The sequence below is a fragment of the Hyperolius riggenbachi genome, chromosome 5 (genome assembly GCF_040937935.1).
Source record: "Hyperolius riggenbachi isolate aHypRig1 chromosome 5, aHypRig1.pri, whole genome shotgun sequence".
Lineage (NCBI taxonomy): Eukaryota > Metazoa > Chordata > Amphibia > Anura > Hyperoliidae > Hyperolius > Hyperolius riggenbachi.
In genome coordinates this window covers 309559615-309579783 of record NC_090650.1, presented here as the reverse complement: position 1 = coordinate 309579783, position 20169 = coordinate 309559615, and the positions used below count along the sequence as shown (strand labels likewise).

The window sequence follows — 20169 nt, the reverse complement described above, 5'->3', positions numbered from 1 at the left end:
CGATCTCCGGGGCAGGGAGGGAGAAGAGGGAGAGGGGGAATCCTGCCATGGAGGGGGCTTTGAGGTGCCCCCCCCCCGCCAGCCACACGCAGGCAGGAGCGATCAGACCCCCCCAGCACATCATCCCCCTAGTGGGGAAAAAAGAGGGGCGATCTGGTCGCTCTGCCTGGTGTTTGATCTGTGCTGGGGGCTGTAGAGCCCACTCAGCACTGATCAGCGAAATCAGCGCTGGTCCTTAAGGGGGGGTAAAGGCTGGGTCATCAAGTGGTTAAGTTGGTACTTATTGCAAATACCTTTTCTTTTAGGAAGGCAAATTAAACTCAACTTTGGCAAAATAATCACCAGATCCCCCCCTCTTCCCTTAGCATAGCACCCATATGCCAATGTCCTTTTTCAACATGAGGTGCCCAAATAGGTACAATGATGCAGTGAGGAACCACCTTAATACGGTGGTGACCAAATAGCCCCCGGTACATGTTTTTTCAGGAGGCCCCTTAATGTAGTTATCATAAATGATTGAAATTGGGTATATTGTTGTATCTTGCTGGAAAACTTCAGGATTGTTCTCCAGGATCGACATCTTGATCTGAGGCAGACTGATTTTCCCCTAGCAGACATAGCCCAAAGAAGGTCTGGATTCCCTATAAACATCTGATTATGATTCAGTCCAGCCATAAACCTGAGGGTTGGATAATGATTATATGATGTTTGTAGTTAGATTTACTTAGATTCTGCTATTGCTTTTCTTTATTTAATTTATTATTTAAAATAGTAGACTAAAACAAGTAATTTCACCCTGGCCAACAGCCACTATTTTCTAGGAATATTCTCAAGCTACTGGCTTACGTGGGAGAATCTGGGCACTCCTAGTCCTGAGACAAGGGAAGCTGATGATAGAATCATAACAGGATACCAGTAGCATTGTATGATTATCAAGAGATGAAAGCTAGAAGGTGTAATTATCCAAGCTGATCATAACCAAGAGATCACAGCAATATAGACACATGGAAAGGGAAATTAAGGTTACAAGCAAATTTAGACAGACAACATTCTGGTGGCAATTACAATTCATTCTCATTCATTTTCCTAGCAGGCTACAGATTTGGTGCTGCGACTAACATGTAATACTAATACTAATACATGTCTTTAGCTACAAGTCAATGTCAGGCAATTAATTAAAGCTAGTAATATGTTATTAACATAACATAATGGTGACAGCTATGAAGACAATTTTACTTGTTTCATATTCAAAGTATGGCATTGGGGTTCAATTCCTCAGTACCCGGGCTGCCTGGAATTGTAAATGTTAGTTAAGAAAGGTGTTAACTTACCTAATTACCTCCAGAAACTAGTAATTATGTGACTTACTAGAGTGACTTGCACTAGACAGGTGACTGGGGCCTAGTGGGTGTCAAGGAGCCCACCAGTGACTTTCTCTGACTCCTCTACATCCCAGCTTACCATTAGGACCATATGGGGCACCAAAGAAAGGCACCGCCATATACTCCTCATTATAAAATCTGTGATTTTCAGCAATGTAAGGAAATTTGGGGAGGATAGAGGAAGGGTTAAGGGTTAGGTATTGGTAGAAGGAGGATTAAGGGTTACGTACCAATAGTGGGAGGGTTAAAGCAGATCCGAGATGAAAAACTAACTATAACAAGTAACTTGTCTATATATCTTATCTAAAGTTTACACAGCAAATCTAGCTGCAAACAGCTTTAATAGAAACTAATTATTTCTTCCAGTGATACAATGACAGCAGCCATGTTGTTTGTAAACATTACACAGAGGCAGGCTTATCTGTATCTTGAGCACTCAGCCTGTGAAAAAAACCTAATCCCCCTCCTCCCCTCTGCTTCTGAAATCAATGGCTAGTAACACCTCCTCCTCCTGCCCAGACTGAGCTCCCATGAGCCTTTGCTACTGCCAAGGCTCTCTGAAAACCCGTGGGCGTGGTTTATTTAGTTTATAGGGAATTAGAGTATTAAAACAAAAACAAAAAAGTATTTGGCTTGAGGAATGCCCTACAAACCATAGGAAATGAACACAATTATGCAATGAGTAAAAGTTCACCTCGGATCCACTCGGATCCGGGAATAAAAATCTCGCTTCAGACCTCATAGTCAGCAGGAGCATGTGTGCCCCTGCTAAAACGCCGATATCCCACGGCTAAACAGGGGTCCCTTACCCCCCGAAATCCCCTCCGAGCAGCGCATCCCCTCTTCCGGATTAAGGCAGGGCTAACCGCCGCAGCCCTGCCTCACGCGCGTCTGTCAGCGCGTATCTCCGCCTCTCCCCTGCCCCTCTCAGTCTTCCTTCACTGAGAGGGGCGGGGGAGAGGCGGCGATGTGTCGCTGATAGACGGCGCTGAGAGGCAGGGCTGCAGCTGTTAGCCCTGCCTGAAGAGCAGCAAAATCTATGACCAAGTTGGTCGTTGATTTTGCAGGGTGGGGGGTTGGGGGGTCAGGGACCCTCGTTTAGCCGCGGGATTGCGGCGTTTTAGCAGGGGCACACATGCCCCTGCTCACTATGAGACAAGAAGCGAGATTTATTCTCGCTTCAGTGTCTCTTTAAGGGTTAGCTATCTTATCGCATTGTTTTCTGTCCCTTGAACTTTAATGTCAGGTTGTAACATTCAAATGGTTAAAGGCAACAACCTCAGCTATAGATATTTAGCCTATTTTCTCCTGTTGGAAATTGGATAAGTCATCAGCTGCTTTTATGTGACATTGTGGAGTCACATGGTAGATGATGGTCATACAGTAGTAACACAAGCTTGTGCTTATCATCCCATAGCTGGAGGAGGAACATTTGAAGAACATTCGGAGGAAAGATTTAGAGGTTCAGAGTCTTACTCTGCAGAATAAACTAGAGGAGAAAACATGGGGCCAAGAAAAGAACCTCTTACAGCACGAACTGAGGAACTTCAAACAAAGTGTTTTTGTTCTTTATGTTAAACTAAAATGGCTCCTGGCACACTGGCGGCAATGCAAGCGGGTGGAGGAAGAAGAAGTTGGAGATGAATTGTTACAGGTAAACTGTTGTGTTTTTTTTTTTTTTAATTTGTAGAAAGTTGATGGACGTTTGATAGTGTGAGCAATGTATTGCTTATTATCATTACTGAAAGGTTTGTAAATTGATTACATTTTAAAATACTTAATGGATGATTTTACAGCTGCAGGTTTCTTTCAACTTCATATTATGTTTATGACCGTGGCAGTTAAGTTTAGGTGATACTGAGCAGGAAAATGTGCTAGCAGCCTAGTGCAGGAAGAGCGGAGTCCACAACTGCTGCATAATCAATCCCAGTCTAATGAGAAGGATCTGCTGGTGGACAGATACAAGTGTGTAGCGCTCCAAATAATACTTAAAGGAGACACAGGGAGTTGCGAGATTGGTCCACGGAGCTTGCCACCTTCTAGTGGGCTGCAGAATTCCACTGCAGCTCACACATATACTGCCACCAGCGGGTAAAACTTGGTAATGTTGCTGACATATAACTATTTTGAAGTATTTCCAAACTCTTTGCAGATTGATCAGTTAAATGCCCTCCCGGAGATTGCTGGCCACCTTGACTTCAGAGAAAACGATCTTGACTTGGAGGAAGGGGAAGACGATGAGGATGATGGAGTATTTGCCTTAACAGATTATTCCCAACATTCCGCCAGTGAGCATAGCAGAGAACTTAGCCCCCAGCTACAGACAGCTGAGCTGCTCCAGCATCAGAAGCAGGTATGTGGGATTTGGTGATTCCTGTTATTTCCAAGCACAAGCAAACCACACCTCTTTAATAGAGAGGAAACAAATATCAAAACTGCACTGCTTATATCAGTAATAAGAGTTCATGCTTCCAGCATTTGGCAAGGCCTGAGCACACTTGTGTGCTTCTGTGCATTTTGCAGCAGCTCATCAATGTGACAGACTGATTTGTGTTACTGAAAAATGCACAGAGATGTGTAAATGTGCTCAGGCCGATTAGACTGGAAAAGGAACTCTAGTCAGAACGTTCCTTTTTTTCATTTCAGATGAGAGTGTGGAACCGAGAGAACGTTTGTGAGGTGTTTATTGCTGTTTGTGCCTCCCCGGAGAGATTTCCTCCTAATTGCTTTTGCTAAGACAGAAAGTCAGGGGAATAGTCTCAAAGCGGACACAAATAGCAGAAAAACCCCACAGATGCTCACAGTCTTTCTGTTGCTTTCTTTCTGAAATATGTCTCTTTATTTCTGTTGTTGGGAAGCACTTTTCCATACAGCAGTGAAAGTCTCACTGAAAATGTTACTTTCCCCATTCAGTCCAGATCTGAAAAGCAATACTTTGGCTGATGTGTCACCATAAAGCCCAATTCCAAGAATCATCTTGTCTTTGCTAGCTCCACCCCCTAACTATCTTTACACCGCACCTTTGGGTAGTACAAGGACCTTCCAGCTTCTTCTGTCCTCTCTTCTTTATAGGGCTTGGCCAAGCTGAACATGCAGGACTTCCACAGGCTGCTAGAAAACTGACAACTAAAGCAATCACAAATGATAGATTCAGTCAGCAGAAGTATACTATCTGGACATGTCTCAAGTATATTAGTGTGGTCCCAGCCACTGTAGTATTACAGTCTCTATCAGTTTTCAGAGTTACATCCAAATCTCTGTCACTGCCACAGTGCAGTTACAATCTCTGGCAGTGCAGTCCAAGTCTTTATCAGTGTCACAGTGCAGTCACAATCCAGCCCAAGTTTTTGTAAGTTTCACAGTTTACTTACAGTCTCTGTTGGTCTGTCAAATTCTATTCAATGTCAATGTCACTTCGCAGTCACAGTATCTGGCAGTGCGGTTCCTGTCTCTGTGTCACACTGCAGTGAAAACACAACCAGCAAGGTACTAGCCCTATTTATAGCCACAACTATTACAATGCAAAAAAAGATCCTATGCTGAAAGTAAAATGTACTGTATTTTCACTTTCTCATTTGGCAGTTCCCTTTTTAGGAACGTTTAAATGGTTACTTTAGTTCCACTGTAGGTCACAATCCTTTGTACGCATTTTCATCCCTGAACTCTTTACAGTTATAGTGGAGGCTTAGCATAGTCATCTAGGCTCAGGTTAGAGCATTTTCTGCACTTTCATAACCTTTACTCAGAATTGTGTCTCTTGCATTAAAACCCAAGTGTTCTATTCAAGGAAGTACAGGTTGTAGATGCATGAAACAGTTTGCTGTTGCGGTACTGACTGGGTTCATGTGTCTGTTAGCTTATTATTATTTTAGACTAATTTTTTTAGGCAGCAACACATTCTACAGATGCATCACATATGGATCAGATAAACTAGACCATAATGTTAATGTTGATATTGATGGTTATACACCATCGAATGGCGAGTCAGGGGCCTAGTACTTAGCTGATCAGCTATTAGTAGCCAATCGGCTAGTAGTATGCTAGCAATTTGATGTAATATTAGCCAAATGACTATCACTAGCCTAATAGTTAATACTTTAGCTACTATATCGGAAAATGTGGGTACCGGTGGGTTAGTGTTAGGCATTAAGAGAGGGGTTAATATAAGGCTTAGGGGGCGGGGGGTGGTCCTGTTAGGCATTAGGATGGAGATTTAGTGTTAGAATAGGGGGATCAGAAAATGGCGCCAATTCAACATGGAGTGCCAGATTGCAGGGTGCAGTCAGAAGGAATTCTGGTAGGTATGGTCGGATTGCATCCTATACCTAGAAAATAGATTTGCCCTATTACAGTAAATTAGACCCTTTGCTTATTTTTTATTTACAGCAACAAGAGATTTAACATAAAGACATCCTGATTATTTCCCTCTGTAATTTTTTTGTCACTAAAGGATTAGGTTTAATTTAAGTCTTGGCAGCTCTTTGTGCGGTTTATCTTGTGTTGACTGACTTTGCTACTCTATGATCTAATGAAATAATCCCTATAATAGACATTATCTAGGAAAACATATGATTGAGATTTCTGTATGTAATAAAAGTCAATGAGTTAAAATGCTTCTAAGGGAAATGACTAAATAATGAATTCAATATTTCTTTCAGTACGATACACACATTCTCTTTCACTGCCATGTGTAATATTCAATCTCTTGCCTTAGAAATTCTTTAAAGCAGCATCATACTTTTATTTTCAGTTATATAGCTTTTTTTATAACATTGCATCATTCTTTCATATTTGCAATTACAAACCACACACTCAACACACTGACCACAAGGGATATTGTTACTAACATGTTTTGGAAGGAAACTATGGAACTCCAAAACAGAGTTCCGATCAGTGGGTTTGGTAAATAGGTCCGTGAGTAAACTATCACCGGACCGATACACCAATGTATCTAAAAAGGGATTTTTGTTTCTGATATACCAGCACTTCAATCTTGCCAGCACTTGCTCACCAACTTCATAAAATGTTGTGCATAATGTTTTGGGCTAACACACTGAAGGATTTCTAGAGATCACAGAATCATTTCTGAACTAGTTTCATGAAATGTGTTATCATTACAAGACAGGGTACCTAAGGCAAAGGAAACACTTCATAAGTATGATGATACAAAATGTTTTACAGTGCAAAAACAGAACTTGCAAGAAACCATAATACAGGGAGCGCTGGCCTTGCAAGATTACAAAAAAAGGGGAAGGGAAGGAGACACAAGATGGGGTAGTGACCTAGCTGCTTATAGATTGTTGAGGAGATAGAGATTAGTCAGGGTATGCTTTCAGTAAATGTATGTCCTTGCATGAAAAGGTTAGTTTTATAGTTGCGTTTAACCACTTGCCGACCGCCTACTTCATATTGGCGGCGGCAAAGTGGCAGCCCCAGGACCACGTAACGCAGATTGGCGTCAGGTCCTGGGGCACTCTCTGGCCGGGGATCGCGCGCTGGGATGCGCGCGCATCCACCGGCAATAGGCTCCGCCCACCCGCGACGTCAACCCGCCGGCCAATCGGAAGCGCCGGCGGGTTGTTAACCCCGCGATCGCCGCTACAAAGTGTATAATACACTTTGTAATGTATACAAAGTGTATTATACAGGCTGCCTCCTGCCCTGGTGGTCCCAGTGTCCGAGGGACCACCAGGGCAGGCTGCAGCCACCCTAGTCTGCACCCAAACACACTGATCTGCCCCCCCCCTGCCCCCTGATCGCCCACAGTACCCCTCAGACCCCCCCCTGCCCACCCCCCAGACCACCATTTGCACACAATCACCCCCCTAATCACCCATCAATCACTCCCTGTCACTATCTGTCAACGCTATTTTTTTTTTTAGTCCCTAAACTGCCCCCTGCTCCCTCCTGATCACCCCCCCACCCCTCAGATTCTCCCCAGACCCCCCCAGACCCTCCCCCCCCCTGCGTACTGTATGCATCTATCCCCCCTGATCAACTGTCAATCACCTGTCAATCACCTGTCAATCACTCGTCAATCACCCCCTGTCACTGCCACCCATCAATCAGCCCCTAACCTGCCCCTTGCGGGCAATCTGATCACCCACCCACACCAATAGATCGCCCGCAGATCCGACATCAGATCACCTCCCAAATCCATCGTTTACATCTATTCTCTCCTCTAAACACCCACTAATTACCCATCAATCACCCATCAATCACCCCCTATCACCACCTGTCACTGTTACCCATCAGATTAGACCCTTGCGGGCACCCAATCGCCCGCCCACACACTCAGATTGCCCTCAACCCCCCCCCCCCCTTATCGATTCGCCAGTGCATTATTTACATCCGTTCTTCCCTGTAATAACCCACTGATCACCTGTCAATCACCCCCTGTCACTGCCACCCATCAATCACCCCCTGTCACTGCCACCCATCAATCAGCCCCTAACCTGCCCCTTGCGGGCAATCTGATCACCCACCCACACCAATAGATCGCCCGCAGATCCGACATCAGATCACCTCCCAAATCCATCGTTTACATCTATTCTCTCCTCTAAACACCCACTAATTACCCATCAATCACCCATCAATCACCCCCTATCACCACCTGTCACTGTTACCCATCAGATTAGACCCTTGCGGGCACCCAATCGCCCGCCCACACACTCAGATTGCCCTCAACCCCCCCCCCTTATCGATTCGCCAGTGCATTATTTACATCCGTTCTTCCCTGTAATAACCCACTGATCACCTGTCAATCACCCCCTGTCACTGCCACCCATCAATCACCCCCTGTCACTGCCACCCATCAATCAGCCCCTAACCTGCCCCTTACGGGCAATCTGATCACCCACCCACACCAATAGATCGCCCGCAGATCCGACATCAGATCACCTCCCAAATCCATCGTTTACATCTATTCTCTCCTCTAAACACCCACTAATTACCCATCAATCACCCCCTATCACCACCTGTCACTGTTACCCATCAGATTAGACCCTAATCTGCCCCTTGCGGGCACCCAATCACCCGCCCACACGCTCAGATTGCCCTCAGACCCCCCCCTTATCAATTCGCCAGTGCAATATTTACATCTGTTATTCCCTGTAATAACCCACTGATCACCTGTCAATCACCCATCAATCACCCCCTGTCACTGCCACCCATCAATCACCCCCTGTCACTGCCACCCATCAATCAGCCCCTAACCTGCCCCTTGCGGGCAATCTGATCACCCACCCACTCCAATAGATCGCCCGCAGATCCGACATCAGATCACCTCCCAAGTGCAGTGTTTACATCTCTTCTCTCCTCTAAACACCCACTAATTACCCATCAATCACCCCCTATCACCACCTGTCACTGTTACCCATCAGATTAGACCCTAATCTGCCCCTTGCGGGCACCCAATCACCCGCCCACACCTCAGAACGCCCTCAGACCCCAGCCCTGATCACCTCGCTAGTGCATTGCTTGCATCTATTTCCCCCCTCTAATCACACCTTGAGACACCCATAAATCACCTCCTGTCACCCCCTAGCACACCTACCCATCAGATCAGGCCCTAATTTGCCCCGTGTGGGCTCCTGATCACTCGGCCAAACCCTCAGATCCCCCTCAGACCCCCTTCCGATCACCTCCCCAGTGCATTGATTGCATCTATTTTCCCCTCTAACCGCCCCCTGAGACACCCATCAATCACCTCCTGTCACCCCCCTAGCACTCCTATCCATCAGATCAGGCCCAATACATCCTGTCATCTAAGAGGCCACCCTGCTTATGACCGTTTCCACAAAATTTGCCCTCTCATAGACCACCTGTCATCAAAATTTGCAGATGCTTATACCCCTGAACAGTCATTTTGAGAAATTTGGTTTCCAGACTACTCACAGTTTTGGGCCCGTAAAATGCCAGGGCAGTATAGGAACCCCACAAGTGACCCCATTTTAGAAAGAAGACACCCCAAGGTATTCTGTTAGGTGTATGATGAGTTCATAGAAGATTTTATTTTTTGTCAAAAGTTAGCGGAAATTGGATTTTTATTGTTTTTTTCACAAAGTGTCATTTTTCACTAACTTGTGACAAAAAATAAAATCTTCTATGAACTCAGCATACCCCTAACGGAATACCTTGGGGTGTCGTCTTTCTAAAATGGGGTCACTTGTGGGGTTCCTATACTGCCCTGGCATTTTAGGGGCCCTAAACCGTGGGGAGTAGTCTAGAAAACAAATGCCTCAAAATGACCTGTGAATAGGACGTTGGGCCCCTTAGCGCACCTAGGCTGCAAAAAAGTGTCACACATGTAGTATCGCCATACTCAGGAGAAGTAGTATAATGTGTTTTGTGGTGTATTTTTACACATACCCATGCTGGGTGGGAGAAATCTCTCTGTAAATGGACAATTGTGTGTAAAAAAAATCAAATAATTGTCATTTACAGAGATATTTCTCCCACCTAGCATCTGTATGTGTAAAAATACACCCCAAAACACATTATACTACTTCTCCTGAGTACGGCGGTACCACATGTGTGGCACTTTCTTGCACCCTAAGTGCGCTAAGGGGCCCAAAGTCCAATGAGTACCTTTAGGATTTCACAGGTCATTTTGCGACATTTGGTTTCAAGACTACTCCTCACGGTTTAGGGCCCCTAAAATGCCAGGGCAGTATAGGAACCCCACAAATGACCCCATTTTAGAAAGAAGACACCCCAAGGTATTCCGTTAGGAGTATGGTGAGTTCATAGAAGATTTTATTTTTGTCACAAGTTAGCAGAAAATGACACTTTGTGAAAAAAAACAATTAAATTCAATTTCCGCTAACTTGTGACAAAAAAAAAAAAATCTTCTATGAACTCACCATCCTCCTAATGGAATACCTTGGGGTGTCTTCTTTCTAAAATGGGGTAATTTGTGGGATTCCTATACTGTCCTGGCATTTTAGGGGCCCTAAACCGTGAGGAGCAGTCTTGAAACGAAATTTCTCAAAATGACCTGTGAAATCCTAAAGGTACTCATTGGACTTTGGGCCCCTTAGCGCAGTTAGGGTGCAAAAAAGTGCCACACATGTGGTATCGCCGTACTCAGGAGAAGTAGTATAATGTGTTTTGGGGTGTATTTTTCCACATACCCATGCTGAGTGGGAGAAATATCTCTATAAATTGACAATTGTGTGTTAAAAAAAGAAAACAATTGTCATTTACGGAGATATTTCTCCCACCCAGCATGGGTATGTGTAAAAATACACCCCAAAACACATTATACTACTTCTCCTGAGTACGGCAATACCACATGTGTGGCACTTTTTTGCAGCCTAACTGCGCTAAGGGGCCCAAAGTCCAATGAGCATCTTTAGGCTTTACAGGGGTGCTTACAATTAGGCACCCCCCAAAATGCCAGGACAGTGAACACACCCCACAAATGACCCCATTTTGGAAAGTAGACACTTCAAGGTATTCAGAGAGTAGCATAGTGAGTCCGTGGCAGATTTCATTTTTTTTGTCGCAAGTTAGAAGAAATGGAAACTTTTTTTTTTTTTTTTTTTTGTTACAAAGTGTCATTTTCCGCTAACTTGTGACAAAAAATAAAATCTTCTATGAACTCACCATGCCTCTCACTGAATACTTTGGGATGTCTTCTTTCCAAAATGGGGTCATTTGGGGGGGATTTGTACTATCCTGGAATTTTAGCCCCTCATGAAACCTGACAGGTGCGCAGAAAAGTCAGAGATGCTTGAAAATGGGAAAATTCACTTTTGGCACCATAGTTTGTAAACGCTATAACTTTTACCCAATCCAATAAATATACACTGAATGGGTTTTTTTTTATCAAAGACATGTAGCAGAATAACTTTCGCGCTCAAATGTATAGGAAATTTTACTTTATTTGAAAAATGTCAGCACAGAAAGTTAAAAAAGTCATTTTTTTGACAAAATTCATGTCTTTTTTGATGAATATAATAAAAACTAAAACTCGCAGCAGCAATCAAATAGCACCGAAAGAAAGCTTTATTAGTGACAAGAAAAGGAGGTAGAATTCATTTAGGTGGTAGGTTGTATGACTGAGCAATAAACCGTGAAAGCTGCAGTGGTCCGAATGGAAAAAAAGGCTCTGGTCCTTAAGGGGTTTTATGACTGCAGTCCTTAAGTGGTTAAACAACATGTGTTGGAGAGTATAAATGTGCAGTGGGGGGGGGAGTTCCAGAGTAGGGGAGAGGCCAATGAGAAATCCTGTAAAGGTGAGTGTAAGGATTTTTTTTTCTAGTGGAGGATAGAATTAGGTGGTTAGCAAGAATGTAGGATGTGGTTGGGGTGGTACCTGGTTATGGAGGAGATAGACTCACTTATAATATCCCCTCTGATGATGGTTGAGGTGCTTTAGTAATTCAGACCCTAAGTCTATCTGGAAAGTGGAATTATCCTGCTATTAGAACTTCTGTTTAAAGCCAAGAAGTCACAAGGGAACTATCTTCTCTGAAAAAAACTCACAAACCACCTAATTACTGTTTTCCCACAGCCTCTGCCAGCAGAATGCTTCCTGTTAACTCATCCCTCCCCATATAAATTTTACTTTATATTCGGTTTTAGGTATAATTGTACAACACTGAGAAAACTATTTTATGCTTACACTTGTGCTTACAGCTACATCTGACTGCAGGGAGTTTTATAAATTTTGAATGTATTCTCTCACCAAAATCTAAACTGTAAAGCTAATTGAGAGGTTTTAGTAGACAGATCAGTTAAAATGTGAAGTGCTTCTTGCTGGTGTCTGATTATCTGATTAAATAGGAATTGCATTAGCCAGAGTATTGGCGCGACCGACAATTTACTGCTTTGGGGTTTACTCAGCACATGGAAATGCTGATGGATGTGAAAAAGACTAGAGTATCCCTTCCAGTTCATTGATAACACTGCATCACTGAGAGACAGCCAGGTACACTGAGCATAGTATTTTGATGGACTCAGTTATGATAGAATTATTGTATTGGGTGCCCTGGAGAAATAATAACACTGGAATTTCTGAAATAATTTAGTGTAGACCAATTTGTAGACCAATTTGTGGCCTCAAAGTGTCACAAAGTGCCAGAGAAGAGGGAACAGTGATCCGTAAGCTGTGAAAACATGCTAGATTGAAGTCTTTATGAAAGCTAAATGACAGGTCACCTAGTTATTGTTCAAAATAAGAATCACAAATGATGTGTAAGGGCCCACGGAGACGCCGCCGCCGCGCGGGGCAACATGGCGGCGGTCTCCGCTGCCCTGCCAGCAAGTTCCGCTTCACACGGTGGGGACAACGCCGTCGCGGCTGGCGACATGGCGGCGGGTCCAGGGGTGCAGCCGGCGGTATTTAGTGCGCGTTTGCGCGCGGACCCTGGTCTCTCTGGTGCACAGAGGCAGAGGGTCACGCGCGCGCACGCAAAGAGGCAGGATATTTACCTCTTACGCAGGAGGGTCAGCTGACTCTCCAGTCAGCTGATCGCAGGAGCCCTGGGGATTGGCTGGGTGGCGCTGCAGATGCGCTCCCAGCATAAAAGGAGCCTTCCTTCACTTGCTCTTTGTCTGCTGTCGTGAATACATTTCTGTGTTAGCGCTCAGACCCTAGTTCAGGGCCCTGGTGTTGATACTAAGGATTTCACACCTTAGTTAGGATTGTATTTGATATTATCTGTGTTTGACTCCGGCTATCCTTGACTACTCTCTCTCTCTACGCTATTGTACCTCTGCCTATCTGATTATTGTTGCCGACCTCTGCCTGATTACCGATTACTCTTCTGCCTTCCGCTCCTGTACCGCTGCCGCTATCTCTGTTGCTGAACCCTTGCCTGTCTGACCTTTCTCCCTTCAGTGGAACGTCTCCCACTGGAGAGTTATCTCTGAGGCTTGCCTCTCCGAGATGCCTGCCCCAAGCAGACGATTACTGCTAGGGGTCGAGATTCCTCACTCTGCCTGGTTAGAGGATCTCACTCACGGGATTCCCATTCAGAGGTAACCACACCTCTGAGGAATTGCCGTGTGGTGGATATTTCCACACTTCTGTGATATATTACTGTCTTTATTGTGTTTCTTTTGCTGAGGTGTCCAGAGGTTAGCAATATATCTGTATTATCGGTGATTCTGCAGATCACTAATCAGGTATATATCTGCATTCTTGGTGATACTGCAGATCGCCAATAATCAGATTCTCTCTGCGTGCTGACACCAATCGTTACATGATGCCAAATTAAACACTTACTATCCGTTTGGGCAATTTATGCATTGTACCCAGCAGATCACTTCAGGAGATAAACGTTAGTGTGTCCCAAAGTGCAGCTGCGCAGAAAAAAGAAAGTATGTAGCTCATCTGCTATCATTCCATGATCCCGTCTTGAGCCGTTGATTGCAGTCTTCTGGGCTCTGAGTACATGAAAAGCACAGAGACGGCATTCATTGTTGGTTTTAGCGACTTCAATCTGGTGTGTGTACTTAGATATACAGCACGCTTCTTGCCCAATATTCATGATAAATGTTTGAGTCAGTTACTTAATTTATGAATAAACTATATGGATTTGGGCCAGTTGCCTTCGCTACCAATAAAATTCTAAGAAATAGATATAATAGAGTGAATTATTAATTAGACTTCTGCACAATGCTACTCTGGATGAGAGTTTGCTCTAATACCCTTCTACAGTGAAGGATGCCTGACAAGTTCTCATAGCATGAATCAGCCCTGGAAACACTTTTGGTAGGCGCACATCTGTGTAGTTGTAGTACTCAAAAGTAAGCTGTGTTCACTGCATGACGGCCTGGAGGGATATGAGGGTTCCTGCACAGCATCTCGATAATATGCTAGTCATTAGCCTGTGTCTCTTATGGCTGTGAAATCCACAAGTATGAGCCCATGGGGATGTGCATGAAATCATCTTGATTTTCATAGTATTGCACTTGCGTTGTATAGCTCAAGCACCATAAATAAAAAATGAATACAGATTAATCCCAGATGAAAGTTTAACTCTGTTAATGGTCAGACAGTGGTGCCAGATAGTCTAGCAGATGCCACTGTTCACTGGGGACTAGATATAAAAAGACGTATAAAGAATGTCAGTGAATCTCCCAAGGAAGTGGCATAGGTGACACTAGTGTCATTACTGGGCTATCATTAAAAGAATGCAGAGTCCACTGCAAATGCCAAAGCAAGCTGAGACTTCCAGACCTTCCATTTAATTCAAATATGTTCAACCAAATTATGCAGGCTTTCTCCCCAGAAAGGTATTGTAGCTGTGTGGAGTGAAGTCATAGCTGGGTGGTTGCAAAGTAGTCGTAGCAAATAGGCTCCAGTGCCCCCATTTGTGAGGTGATTCTTTCCTGTTGTTCTGATATATTGTTACAGCTATCAAGTACTCTTCAAAGTATGTCTCAGGTTTCCTGTACACCCGCATTGTATCCCAGTCCCAGCAAAAGATGAACAGACCCACACCGACCCTGCAGTATCTAAACTGTCCTGACCCCCTGTTTCGGCAGTAACATTTTTATTTTGTTTATATACAGCACTGGCATTTCCCACAGTGTTTTACAGAGTGTACTGTATATACAGTATAGTCTTGCCATTAACTGTCCCTAAAATGGGCTCACACTCTAATCCCTACCACAGTCCTATGTCCATCATAAACTAAGGGCCCATTCCCACACAGTGGCGGCATGCGTCTTTCAAGATGCCAGCACAGCAGTATGCAAGATGCATCCGAATCCCTCTAGCCATGCTATCCATGGCTAGAGGTATTCACATGCAAGATGCTTGGAAGTGATCTCCTACCTATTTAGTGTTTTTTATGTGGACATCTGCAGCATGCTGTTTTTTCACCACAAAACAGACACTCACCTATGGAGAGGGAAGTGTCCGATAAAGCTTGCCCATTCATCTTATGGTAACCTCGTTCCAGCGCTATCACTCCCATTAGAGATATTCAATGCATTGGTCGAATAGTGCTCTGTGAGGCTTGACAGGCCTCCTTGTACTGCACATGCGTGAGCACACTCTCTCACAAGCACTGTATAGACCCATCAGTCTTCAGGAGCACTCAGGCTAACAAAGCCTTCCAAACTTTGTTCCATTTTACTTATACTTTAGTTTTACTTCTATAGCAGTGGGCAGTAGAGGGCATTACTAAAACTCGCTCTTTTATCCAAAAGAGTCTCTTTAAAGTGCAACTGTCTGGCATAAAATAAAAAATCAATTCTTTATTTCTATCTCATAAACAAGTAATAAGGATGCAGGCAATCCAAAAGTTTAAATCACTATTACTTTTCTTGTTGATAAATGATCATTCCCCAGTTTACCTGACTCATATTTGGTGCACACAACATTTGGTACACAAAAAGCAAGTTAAAAGGCATGCTGGGTTTCCTTTTTTGCTTTTCTACTTCCCCACAGACTTAACTAATGCAGCCTGATTGGCTGGAGCCTCTTTCCCTCCTATTTTCCCCTCCCACACCTCTGTTCCTCTTTGATTGGCCAATATTTCTCATCAGGCTATGCATATACAATTAGGCAGAGGAGAGTAAGGGGGGAAATGACATCAGGATTGCTTAAATAATAGCCACAGTTAAAATGAGAAATGCTAAAAAGGATTTTCTCTTTTTTTACTGTAGAAAAATCACTAAAATCAAAACGTGGACAGTGCAATACATATGTTATGTAGAGCAAATATTTATCTACTTATATTGTTTTTTTCTGAAACAGTATGGCTGACAGCTTCTCTTTAAAAACTAGGTGAATTGGAAGACACAACAGGAGGGGTTGTTACTGCTTTTAGACCACAGTGGGAAGGCTATAGATCACAGCCTATGACACAGAAAACCTGTGCTGTAGTGAATGGTTGATTCAGGGGATTCAGAGCAGATGCCACAACACCTAAATAACATCCCCTAACTAAGAACCTTCTACATATATAAAACAAGCTCTGCATACACAAACCTATGAACATATTTGTGCATGGATAAGGTACACATATTGGCCTTTTAATGTCTTGCTTTCTGAATACCATTGTCACATGCTTTCAACTTGCTTTTGATTTTAACTAAAGATGTTACTTTTATTACACTTTTCTTTAAAAAAAAACTACCCTTGCAAGATCAGCTAGTAAACACAATAAGTCGTAACCTGGGGACAAGAAGTAATATGGGTTCCTTTATTATTCCCATAGGCAAGTGAAAATCATCGTCTCCTTGCGGCATTTAAGGGCTTGTTGGATGATTTCCGGTCTGAGCTGCGGGATGAAGCCACCGGCAGACATGAGTTCCAACAGCGCTATGCAGAAGACAAAGCTGCCTGGGAGATGGAAGGGACTGAACTGAAATGCCGCCTGGAACAGGTCCGTGCCATACAAAATAATCTAACTTACTGTAGTTAGCAATGGTTTCTTCTATTTAATTCTGCATTTAGTTAGGGTTTCCTGAAGTCACAAAAGAAATACATTTCATTAAGACAATGAATAAATACGCTAATATGATTGGCTTGGATTCACATGATAGTCAAGCCTCTGCATCTATGGAGAATTTGGTCACACAAGGTAAGATGTACCAGGCAGTTGATTCTGACCTTTGAAGACCAGCTGGGAATCGTTTTTTTTTTTTTTTTTTTTCAGAATAACTGGTACATACAAGAGTGTGCTGTCACTTACTATGCAGATTTACTTATAGATTATTTTCTATAACCCCAAGTCAAGACTAACTAATCGTATCATAAAAAATGCATTACTGCATTTGGGGTAAAAGGGAGGGGGGGGGGGGGGGGTAGAAAAACTAGTGATGCAAGTAGAAGCCGAGAGAGTTGAGCTCCATTGCATCAGTGAAAACATAAAAAAAAATCAGTAGAGGCTTGAGAAGTGGAAAAGGTGAGGATATGCCCAACACTAAAAGAAAAGTTGTAGTTTTCATATTACTTTAAAGGAAATCTGAAGTGAAAATAAACGTATGAAATAACAAATTGTATGTGTAGTACAGCTGGTAAATAGAACATTAATAGTAAGGGAACAAGTCATATATATAGTTTTCAGTGCAGGAAGAGTTATAAAAAACGTCAGTTATTATCTATGCAATAATTAAAAACAATGGTGCATGAGCCAGCCTGGGGCCCCGGAAACTCTCACTGCCCGGGGCCCCAGAACCAGCATCTAACACCATATGTGAGCGCAGCCAAAACCTTGGAGCTGCCACCTCCAAGGCCTGTCTCCTACTGCTCTAAAACTTACCAAACACACAATTGGAGAAACTCACTCCCAAACAGTTCTCTGCTGCTTTATAAAGCCTGCAGGCTGCTTATAAGCCAATGAGAAGTGCACACATAATACACCTAGCTTGCAGTGATAATCAAGCAGAAGCTGAGCAAGTCAGCCAATTAGTTGGAAAGGGCTTCAGTTGCATATAGACAATGGCTATATGACCAGCAGGGGGCACCAGCGTGCAGGATATTCCCACTCATCTGCCCCCCTCCTAACTAAACTGCATGGGATACTACAATAATTAAAAACAATGGTGCATGAGCCAGCCTGGGGCCCCGGGAACTCTCACTGCCCGGGGCCCCAGAACCAGCATCTAACACCATATGTGAGCGCAGCCAAAACCTTGGAGCTGCCACCTCCAAGGCCTGTCTCCTACTGCTCTAAAACTTACCAAACACACAATTGGAGAAACTCACTCCCAAACAGTTCTCTGCTGCTTTATAAAGCCTGCAGGCTGCTTATAAGCCAATGAGAAGTGCACACATAATACACCTAGCTTGCAGTGATAATCAAGCAGAAGCTGAGCAAGTCAGCCAATTAGTTGGAAAGGGCTTCAGTTGCATATAGACAATGGCTATATGACCAGCAGGGGGCACCAGCGTGCAGGATATTCCCTCTCATCTGCCCCCCTCCTAACTAAACTGCATGGGATACTACAATAATTAAAAACAATGGTGCATGAGCCAGCCTGGGGCCCCGGGATCTCTCACTGCCCGGGGCCCCAGAACCAGCATCTAACACCATATGTGAGCGCAGCCAAAACCTTGGAGCTGCCACCTCCAAGGCCTGTCTCCTACTGCTCTAAAACTTACCAAACACACAATTGGAGAAACTCACTCCCAAACAGTTCTCTGCTGCTTTATAAAGCCTGCAGGCTGCTTATAAGCCAATGAGAAGTGCACACATAATACACCTAGCTTGCAGTGATAATCAAGGAGAAGCTGAGCAAATCAGCCAATTAGTTGGAAAGGGCTTCAGTTGCATATAGACAATGGCTATATGACCAGCAGGGGGCACCAGCGTGCAGGATATTCCCTCTCATCTGCCCCCCTCCTAACTAAACTGCATGGGATACTACAATAATTAAAAACAATGGTGCATGAGCCAGCCTGGGGCCCCGGGAACTCTCACTGCCCGGGGCCCCAGAACCAGCATCTAACACCATATGTGAGCGCAGCCAAAACCTTGGAGCTGCCACCTCCAAGGCCTGTCTCCTACTGCTCTAAAACTTACCAAACACACAATTGGAGAAACTCACTCCCAAACAGTTCTCTGCTGCTTTATAAAGCCTGCAGGCTGCTTATAAGCCAATGAGAAGTGCACACATAATACACCTAGCTTGCAGTGATAATTATCTATGCAAAAGAGCTTCTCTGAGCTCCACAACCAAATTGGTCACTGATTTTGGAGCACTATACATCAAAGAATCAGTGACAGACAGCTTCAGATAAGGTTCATCGAGAAGAGAGGTTTAAAGGTTCATTAGCTCTGCAAAACACATTCTGTATTTTAAAGTATAAGACTGCAAAACTGCAAATCTGACAATATGATGCATTGCTTTTAAAAAAACGATATATAACTGAAAATAAAAATATGAGACTCATTTATTTGCTACTAATGTTCTATTCCTTAACCATACTACACATACAATTCATTATATCATAAGGGTTTTTTTTCGCTTCAGTGTCACTTTAAGGATTTTAGATTTCTTCCATTGGTCGTTGTTTTGCATGCAGTTTTCTCTTGTGTATGTGTTTTCATCATATCCCCTTTTCTGTTTCGTAGGTTTCCTAATATATAACTGACCAGACATTCCGGTGCTTTAAAAAACCACAGTGGAGAACACTAGTGTCCTTTCTAGCCACCCATCACCATAATGGGAATAAGGAATCCCCTTTTTAATGCAGAGGTTTAGCAATCTCCAGCCATCCATTAACGTAATGGGAATAAGGAAGCCCCTTTTTAATGCAGGGATTTAGCAATCTCCATTGGGCAGAAAAATAATCATTAAACAAGATTTAAAAAAAAATAAGTGGATAAAAGAGATAAGCAACTTCTTAAAACCCCCGTCTTGTCTAAGTTTCTTATGAATGTCTCTACCCCTCCATTTAATCTGGTAAACTAAGTGTAAATGACAAAGCCCCCGAATATCTTTATTTTGATGAAAACAGTGTCTGTCACATGACTGCTGCTGCACCTTCTTGTGCCTCAGTGATGGGCAGGCTCTTGTTTACAGACTTTAAGAGCCTATAGTCAAATGCATAAGCCCTAGTATATATCGCCTGGGTTTGTGACAGGTTTGCTTTAAAAGAAACTAGGCAGGAACGCATTGCAGTCTAAAATTTAAAATGGCACTGGTTAAAAGGAAGCTGTAGCTGACTGTACAAATGTGCCCAAGGCTAAGAGATTAGTTAGACTGAGCAAGATTACAATAGAGATTACAATAGAGATTAACCTAATTTCTCTGCTTCAAACCAAAGTGTACTATGTGACTACATAAATCCCCTGTAAATGCTTGTATGCTGTAA

The 20169-nt window shown here is 43.5% G+C and overlaps 1 protein-coding gene across 3 annotated transcripts in view; it reads left to right on the top strand.

Annotated features, from left to right (window-relative positions):
- The window catches only part of LOC137518833 (microtubule cross-linking factor 1-like), a 229369-nt gene that overhangs the window by 168364 nt on the left and 40836 nt on the right, over positions 1 to 20169 (top strand). For all 3 annotated transcript variants that reach the window (XM_068237193.1, XM_068237192.1, XM_068237194.1), the window contains 3 exons: positions 2800 to 3036; positions 3535 to 3735; positions 16565 to 16732. In XM_068237193.1, the coding sequence (XP_068093294.1) occupies positions 2800 to 3036; positions 3535 to 3735; positions 16565 to 16732 (606 nt within the window). The remainder of the gene's footprint in view (positions 1 to 2799; positions 3037 to 3534; positions 3736 to 16564; positions 16733 to 20169) is intronic.